At 57.2% G+C, this 8,417-nt stretch overlaps 1 protein-coding gene across 1 annotated transcript in view; it reads right to left on the bottom strand.

Annotated features, from left to right (window-relative positions):
• Positions 1–1,830: 1,830 nt before the first annotated feature.
• Positions 1,831–8,417, bottom strand: part of MMP14 (matrix metallopeptidase 14) — a 12,549-nt gene continuing 5,962 nt past the window's right edge. Inside the window, exons 2-10 of the mRNA XM_006144486.3 lie at positions 8,259–8,407; positions 7,878–8,000; positions 7,223–7,530; positions 6,515–6,676; positions 6,071–6,231; positions 5,751–5,889; positions 5,469–5,619; positions 4,882–4,997; positions 1,831–3,738 (exon numbers count right to left, since the gene is read on the bottom strand). Of these exons, the coding sequence (XP_006144548.1) occupies positions 3,407–3,738; positions 4,882–4,997; positions 5,469–5,619; positions 5,751–5,889; positions 6,071–6,231; positions 6,515–6,676; positions 7,223–7,530; positions 7,878–8,000; positions 8,259–8,407 (1,641 nt within the window). The 3' untranslated portion in view covers positions 1,831–3,406. The remainder of the gene's footprint in view (positions 3,739–4,881; positions 4,998–5,468; positions 5,620–5,750; positions 5,890–6,070; positions 6,232–6,514; positions 6,677–7,222; positions 7,531–7,877; positions 8,001–8,258; positions 8,408–8,417) is intronic.

Here is an 8,417-nt window from a genome sequence, read left to right as displayed (position 1 = left end):
AGGCAGGAGCCCAGCTGTGGCAGGAGGCCTGGAGATGGGGTGGCAAGGATGAGGGGGTGCCTGGTCCCCAAATATGTGGAGTACAGGGGTGGGCCGCGTACAGCCTGGCCCTGGCCTTGCCCCTGGCCAGCGTCTCCTTAGCACCGCTTCCCCGGGCCCTGCCCAAACCCCCATGCACATCTTGGTGCTCTCCTGGCAGCTCCACTCGCGTGTGCTGCTTTCGAATAAAGGAACTTGGAACTGTAGAAACTGGGTCAGGCCCAATGGACGAAGTGCCCCCCCCCGCCCGCGCCCAAGCCCCTCTCAAGTGGGGCCTTGCGATCACCAAGGCACCTCCCAAGGTTGCTGGGCAGCCTCTCTGGGGTGGATGAGGCAGGCCCAAGCTTGGCAGCAACACCAGAGCCTGCAGCCTCCACCCGGCGGTTCCCCCTGCTTGGAAAGCCTGTCTCCCACTTCTTCCCCCTTTGTCCCTGCTCTTCCATCCCCGGCTCTCCCCTTGGCTTCAGGGAGCATCTTGTGATTCCAGAATCAGGGCCAAACAATTTCCTCGTGATGGGGAAACCGCACTCCAGCCGCGGGCTCCCCCTTCTCTTCCCTCTGGCAGTCTCCCCTCCCCAGGCTCCTCGCTGGCTCCAGCTGTGTTTTGCAGAACTCCCACTGGATAACATCTGTAATTGTCTCCAGATGTGGACCACGAAAACACAAAGGGGCCATGAGCTCATCTCTGAGTTCTTTGCCACACGCACGGGCCCTCCGCCCCCAGATGCCTCTGTGGCCCTTCTTAAGGCCCTCATCCCTTTGGGTGAGGGTGGTGGGGAGGTGATGTCCAACTCTGCTGAGACACAGACCCTGCCAAACAGCTGTTGGCAGGGAGGTGCAGGCCAGGCATTGGGTCAGGGTTCCTGGCTGGCAAGAAGGTGGGGCACCCCTTCTGCCAAAGCAATCACACCAACCAGCCCTGAATAGCAGCTGGAGACACGGACTGGCATAGGTGTGGCCAAGGCTCTGCCAGGCAGGCTGCGGAGGGGGCCTGGGCGGGCGCCCAGGTGGGCCGGGCTGAGGCAGGAAGGGGGGGTGTGGAGCAAGGGACTGCTCTCCTCCAGCTGAGCTGACTCAGCAGCTGAGCTGAGTCCTCCCTCCAGGCTGGTTTTGGAGGAAGGGTGGGTCACAGCCTGGGAACCCTGTCTGGGGCAGCAGTTTCTAAGGAAAGAGGAAACAAAGCCTTGTTATTCTGCCCTTCCAACCTGACTATCCTGGCTCTCCTGGGCAATTCAAGTTAGATCTTTGTTTTTCCAGAGACCGGCTCTCCTAATGGGTCATGAGGCAACCTCTCTCTTTCTGCCTTGTTTCCTTCCGCTCAGCAGCAGAGCCCCAGGTCTGGAAGAGGCTTCTTCCACCAGAGGGCTGGGGTGAGTGTCTGTCACGCAGCCTGAGGCTGGATGTGACCAGGGAATCCCCCTCCTGCGGGCAGAGGCACGAGGAAACTGAGGGTCTGTGGCCAGATCACAGGACAGAGCAACGCAATTTAGGAAGATTTTCCAAGCTGCCACTTCCCCTTGTCTCAGCAGCACTGGGTCACCTCAAAGGTTGGGAGAGAGCAGATGGCTCTGTCAGCTGCTCCCCTGCCTTAGGGTATGCCCCACTCCCCAACTCCGGCCTTGCATCCTTTCAGCCCAGTACCAAGTATATTTCTTTATGAAAACTATCCAAACTCCTCCTCATGGAAGATGCTGCTCATAGCGCATGCCTCTCCCCAACCCAGCCCCTCCGAGGCACACGCCATTCCCCCACCTCCCCTACCCCACCCCACGCCCCCTACCCTCCCCATGCCCCTTGTTAAAAGGGAACAATTTGAATGGAATTCATATATAATAATTATAATAAAAATATACATTAAACAAAAACAAAAAAAAAAACAAACAAGACAGAAATTTAGCCGAACTGCCAGCACCATTTTCCCCATTTTCCCTACTCCCAGGCCCCCCCCCGCCCTACATGCTTCTCCTCTCACTCCTCCACAGGGTCCCTCTTCAAGTCCCCGGTACCATGACCACCACCTTTGGTGGTCGAAGGAGACTTCCATTGGGTGGGCTGGTTGGGGAGAGGGAGGGCAGGACACCAAGAAGACAGACTGAGTCCGGGCACTGTGAAGTAATGCCCGGGCACCTGCCCTCTCACTGACACGGCGAGGTGGACAAAGACTAGCGCCGCAGGCCTCTGGCAGCCTCCTCTAGTCCTCAACTAAGTGGCCTCTCTCACGAAAGTCCCCAAGTCTCCAGTCCCAGTCTGTGTGCCCTCTCTGCGCCTTCCTCTGTGCCTCCCATCTTCCCCTCCACACTGGCTGGTCTGCAAGGAAGATCGAAGAGGAGCCAGTGCTCATCCTTAGGGCCCTTCCTGAGCACACAAATGGAACACGCCTTGCCCTGGGTACCATGGCCCATTGGGGCAGCCCTGCTGGCCTGGTCGCCCAGCCACAATGGTTCTCTGCTGTGGGACGCCCTCATTTCCTCTTCTGGTCCCATCTTGTTCCCTCTGACTGCTCTGCTCATGTGGGAGCAAAGTTTTCTTGGGGCCTTCAGGCTCACCCCCAGGGCTCCAGACCTGAATCTTTCCCCTTGGCCCCACCCCACTGGGAGCTGGGCCCCTGTTTCGGTTCTTCCAACCTGAAAATCCCCACTCAAGGCTACCCTCTGAGAAGGGCAGGCTGCAAAGGCTTCTGCAGCCCCAGTTTCGTCCTTAATGGCTCAGGCTCCTTCCTTGGAGGTCCTTGGGAAGGTGGGGCAGAGGCAGATCTTTGTGGAGAGGGACGCGACTGACCAGGCAAGGAAGACTCTCTCTGAGATATCCTCCCAAGGTCTTAGGGAAGCTGGGCAGTCCTCACCCCTGCCCATGCCTCAGGTCTCTGCCCCCCAAGATTAGATGTCTTTTAGCCAGAAAGTGAGCGGTGGGAGGCTGCTTACTGGGTACACATGGGGCTTGCAGGGCTGGAGTGCCCAGACCCTCCTGAGGTCAGAGTTCAGAGGTTTATGGTATGTCAAGGGATGGAAAAGGAGCAGATAACCCCATTTGACCTTTGCCAGCGAGGTCCGAGGGTCCTGCCTTCAAGTGCAGAGCCCTCATGACATTCAGATAGGGCTGGACACACATCAAGCTGCAGGGCTTCCCTGAGGGGCAGAAGCTGGAAGGGGCTGCCCTCCCACTCAGCCCTCGGGGCTCCTGTCTAGGGAAGAAGCAATGCCAGGGGTGAGGGAGGGTGGGAGAGGACCATCAGGGGACAGAGAGAAGAAGGGACGCTGGGGGGAGGGGTCTCAGGACAGGTGGAAGCAGCCCACCCACCACCACCTGCTGCCACTGGCCTTCAAAGGCCAAGTCCTCATGGGAGGAGTGGGTGGGCTGTCAGTGGGGGTCAGACCTTGTCCAGCAGAGAGCGCTGACAGTAGAGCAGCCGCTTGGGGGTCCCATGGCGCCTGAAGAAGAAGACTGCGAGGCCCACCGCCAGCACCAGGAGCAGCAGCAGCACGGGCAGCACCACGGCGGCCGCGCTCACTGCCCCGCTGCCCTCTTCGTCCACCTCGATGATGATCACCTCCGTTTCCTCCTCAGTCCCCTCGTCAGGCCGGCCTCCCGATGGGCAGCCCATCCAGTCCCGCAAGGCTGACTTGGGATAGCCCGGCTCTACCTTCAGCTTCTGGTTGTTAAATTTCCAGTATTTGTTCCCCTTGTAGAAGTAAGTGAAGACTGAAGAGGATCAACAAGAAAGGGGCGACGAGGACAAAACATGGGGGCCGAGGCCAGCAGAAGACCCAGAGAGTGGAGAACAGACAGACACTGTTAGTGTGATGGCCAGTCGAGTTCACCTCAACCTTTTCCAGTTTCCTCAACTATGAAATGGAGGTAAATGATGGTACCAGGGTTGGTAGAGCAGTGGGCATAGCCTGGCATGCGGGCAAGGACAATACTATTGTTGTCTCCATCACTGCTTTCCACATAATTCTCTTTCCTCCCGCACTTCCTGAAGTCCCTCTTCACAACCTCCTTTTGTGAACCACTTCCCTTGCCCCTCTCACCTTCATCGCTGCCCATGAATGACCCTCTGGGAGACTCAGGGATTCCTTCCCAGACTTTGATGTTTTTGGGGTACTCGCTGTCCACCGCCCTGAGCTCCTCATTGAAACGGTAGTACCTGGGGCGGGGGGAGGGGAAGAAGGAAAGTAGATGAACAATGGGCCTGTCCTCAGAGGGTAGCAGGACCCAGGACTGAATTCACCAGAGAGCCAAGGGTGGCTGTCGACAGGGGTTTTGAGTAATGAGGGCCTTTGGCTGAAAGCAGCGGAAGGTGGGGGTGGAAGGGAGGGCCCAGGCTACAAGGAGCCACCGGCAGTCTTTAATGACAGTGCCTGACTGCTGAGGCGTAGGCGCAGTGCTAGGGGCAGGAGGCGTCAAATGACCAGGTCTGAAATGGTGACCCGGTCACATCCCCTGGTACAGCACCCGGTGGGGGCTGCCCTTGTTAGACAAGAGCAGGGGCTCAGCCACCTCCTTCTCCATGGAAACATCTTGGGGGTAAAGTGGCCTTCCTCCAGCATTGAGGGAATTTGGGGATAACCATGGTGGTTTCTGAGGAAGGCCTGGGGTTAAGGGCGTGAAGTCTTACTTATTTCCACGGAAGAAATAGGTCTTTCCATTGGGCATCCAGAAGAGAGCGGCATCGATCTTGTCAGTAGGTAGGCCTCGACCCAGCTCCTTAATGTGCTTGGGGTAGCCAGGTTCCAGGGAGGCTTCGTCAAATACCCAATGCTTATCTCCTGGGGTGGAAAGAGCTCTTCCTCAAGTCCCTCTTCCCAACCTCCTTTTGTGAACACCTTCCCTTGCCCCTCTCACCTTCATCGCTGCCCATGAATGACCCTCTGGGAGACTCAGGGATTCCTTCCCAGACTTTGATGTTTTTGGGGTACTCGCTGTCCACCGCCCTGAGCTCCTCATTGAAACGGTAGTACCTGGGGCGGGGGGAGGGGAAGAAGGAAAGTAGATGAACAATGGGCCTGTCCTCAGAGGGTAGCAGGACCCAGGACTGAATTCACCAGAGAGCCAAGGGTGGCTGTCGACAGGGGTTTTGAGTAATGAGGGCCTTTGGCTGAAAGCAGCGGAAGGTGGGGGTGGAAGGGAGGGCCCAGGCTACAAGGAGCCACCGGCAGTCTTTAATGACAGTGCCTGACTGCTGAGGCGTAGGCGCAGTGCTAGGGGCAGGAGGCGTCAAATGACCAGGTCTGAAATGGTGACCCGGTCACATCCCCTGGTACAGCACCCGGTGGGGGCTGCCCTTGTTAGACAAGAGCAGGGGCTCAGCCACCTCCTTCTCCATGGAAACATCTTGGGGGTAAAGTGGCCTTCCTCCAGCATTGAGGGAATTTGGGGATAACCATGGTGGTTTCTGAGGAAGGCCTGGGGTTAAGGGCGTGAAGTCTTACTTATTTCCACGGAAGAAATAGGTCTTTCCATTGGGCATCCAGAAGAGAGCGGCATCGATCTTGTCAGTAGGTAGGCCTCGACCCAGCTCCTTAATGTGCTTGGGGTAGCCAGGTTCCAGGGAGGCTTCGTCAAATACCCAATGCTTATCTCCTGGGGTGGAAAGAGAACACCAGGACCTGGGCTCAACGTGGGCTGTGAGGGTCTTTGTGGGAGTCAAGCTGAATTAGTTTCTCTAAGGAGACCACCCCCACTCCCAAAGACTGAGGTGAATGCCTGGTTACCTTTGAAGAAGACAAATTTGCCATCCTTCCTCTCATAGGCAGTGTTGATGGATGCAGGTAGGCCTCGCCAGAACTGGCCAATGGGCATTGGGTATTGATCCATCACTTGGTTGTTCCTAACCCGCCAGAACCATCGCTCCTAGAAGCCAGCCAAGGGGGGAGAGTACAAATGTCATGTGGCTTATTCTCCAGCTCAGTCCCCAAAGCCTCCCCACTGCCCTTCACTATTCAATTTTAATTTCCAGTCCTTCTCTTGTCACCCAACCTCCCTGACATAAAGTCCTTTAGTCCCCCCAAACCAGCCCACTCCATCCTCTCACCTTGAAGACAAACATCTCCCCTCGGAGCATGGCAACGGTGTCAAAGTTCCCATCACAGATGTTGGGCCCATAGGTGGGATTTTTGGGCTTATCAGGGACAGAGGGCCGGGAGGTGGTCCTGGGTTGAGGGGGCATCTTGGTAGGGGACCCTGACTCACTCCCTGGGGCAGAGAACATGAGGGGCACTTCAGACTTGGAGCAGAGAGGGAGAGAGAAACAGACAGATGGGCGGATGACGCCCTAGGAAATTGTGGACGGGTATCTGGGGAAGTTGCGGCAATTAGCTGGGAGAAGGCAGAAACGGCAGGTGTAAAGTGGGAGCTGAGTCAGGCCGGGTGGGGGGTGCGGGGACTGCAGGGCATGACAGATGGGACATGCACACCAGAGACCAGGAGGGGACAAGGAGCAGAGAGAAGGGCACGAGCGTGGGTGTGGGTTACTCGCCATAGAGCTGCTGGATGCCCCGGCGGTCGTCGTCAGGCAGCACGAAGTTCTCTGTATCCATCCACTGGTAGAAGGGCGCCATGATGGCAGAGGGGTCATTGGAATGCTCAAGGCCCAGGGCATGGCCCAGCTCATGCACAGCCACCAGGAAGATGTCGTTCCCTGGAGGGAGGGGCACAGTCAATGAGGGCAGCCCGTGTTCCTTCCTTCGGCCTTCCTGCTTCCTCACCACAGGCTTCTGTTCCGCATCCAAGCCTGTGGTCATTATCCCACCCAAAATGGCCAAATTCTGGGACCCAGCTTCTTCTTTGGTGGATAACACCCAAAGCCAGTCAGCAAGCTCCTCTGGGTGGAGGTGAGCGAGAGCTCTGGGGCAGGATCCCGGTGCCAGGAAGTCCTGGGTTAAGGAAGCCCAGGAGCTCTCTGGGCTTCAGTTGTTCCCATGAGCTAGACATGGCATTTTCCTGGAAAAGCAGGTGATGGGGATGCTCTGAAGCCTTTGCCTGGAAGCCAGTCAGTGGGTGAGAGAAGGGACCAGGTATCATGGTTCAAAATAGGATTCCTGCTTTTGTTAGCTGCCAGATCAGGAAAACTTTGTGGTCCTTTGTAGCTCTGAGATTTGGGGGTTTGAGGTTTTGGGAAAGAGCCTCCTTCTATGAAAGGACTATTGACTCTCCCCAGAGTAAGCCTCAGGGCTGACTCACTCACCATTCAGATCCTCATTCCGCACAGTCCAGGGCTCAGCAGAGTCAAAGTGGGTGTCTCCGCCAATGTTGGGGCCCGGGAAGTAGGCATGGGCCAGGAAGCCACCCTCGCCATCGAAGGGCGTGCTGTCGCCATGGAAGCCCTCGGCAAAGAAGATCATGATGTCGGCCTGCTTCTCATGGCCCTCGCGGATGTAGGCATAGGGTACCTCGCGGAAGCGCAGTGGTGTGGCACTCTCCCACACGCGGAATGCCTTGCGAATGGCCTCGTATGTGGCATACTCGCCCACCTTGGGGGTGTAATTCTGGATGCTGGGGTCCAGCCACGTGGGGAGAGGATGGGGTGTGTTAGGAAAACAAGGGGCAAAATTCTCCTTCCCTGCACTTTCCCAGGCCTCACTGAACTGCCCAGCCGCTTTTGCCTGACCCAGCCCTTCCGCTGCCTCATGCACAGTCTCTGCCCCAAACAACGAGGCACAGAGGGTCCTTAGCCTTTAGTTCTGGAGCACTGGGATGTATTCCAGATGGCTGCACCTTTCTCCAGGATGACAGCCATTTTCCTCCCCTTCCCGTCCCAGGAGGTCTGAGTCTCTCCTTAAGCACAAGGGACAGGGAATGGTAATCAGATGTGAGAGAAGCTGCTTGCCTGTTGGACTCACCAGAAAGTGATCTCATTATGTTGCCATTTGAGGCCCTGGATGGCATATCGCTTCCTTCGAACATTGGCCTTGATCTCAGCCCCAAACTTGTCTGGAACACCACAGCGGGGGCGCCTCATGGCCCTGGGTGGGTGTGATGATGGGAGTCAGTACAGTGTATGAAAGAAGGTCCCCAGGGGCAGGGGGATGTCTGGGCCCAGTGCCAGTGTGGGGTGAGGCTTGTCACTTGGGTCAGTGTGGTGAAAGGCCAAGGTTATGAGGTCAAGGTTATGATACAGTGGAGGGCTAGGGCCAGGAGCCAGCATTTGGGTAGTAGCATCTCTGGCACCCAGCATCGTCGGTGGGTGCTGGGCAGGATTCCTGTCCGGGTCTAGCACTTACTTCATGGTGTCTGCATCAGCCTTGCCTGTCACTTGCAAACCGTAGAACCTCTGCATGGCAGCGATGGCGGCCGACAGTGATTGGGGTGAGCGCTGGGTGTGGGTACGTAGGTCCCCAGGAGGCAGGTAGCCATACTGCTGTAGCCAGGGCTGGAGGGAA

The sequence above is a fragment of the Tupaia chinensis genome, unplaced genomic scaffold, assembly GCF_000334495.1.
Source record: "Tupaia chinensis unplaced genomic scaffold, TupChi_1.0 Scaffold000126_2, whole genome shotgun sequence".
In the NCBI taxonomy this organism is placed as follows: Eukaryota; Metazoa; Chordata; class Mammalia; order Scandentia; family Tupaiidae; genus Tupaia; species Tupaia belangeri.
This window is presented reverse-complemented; position numbering and strand designations above follow the sequence as displayed.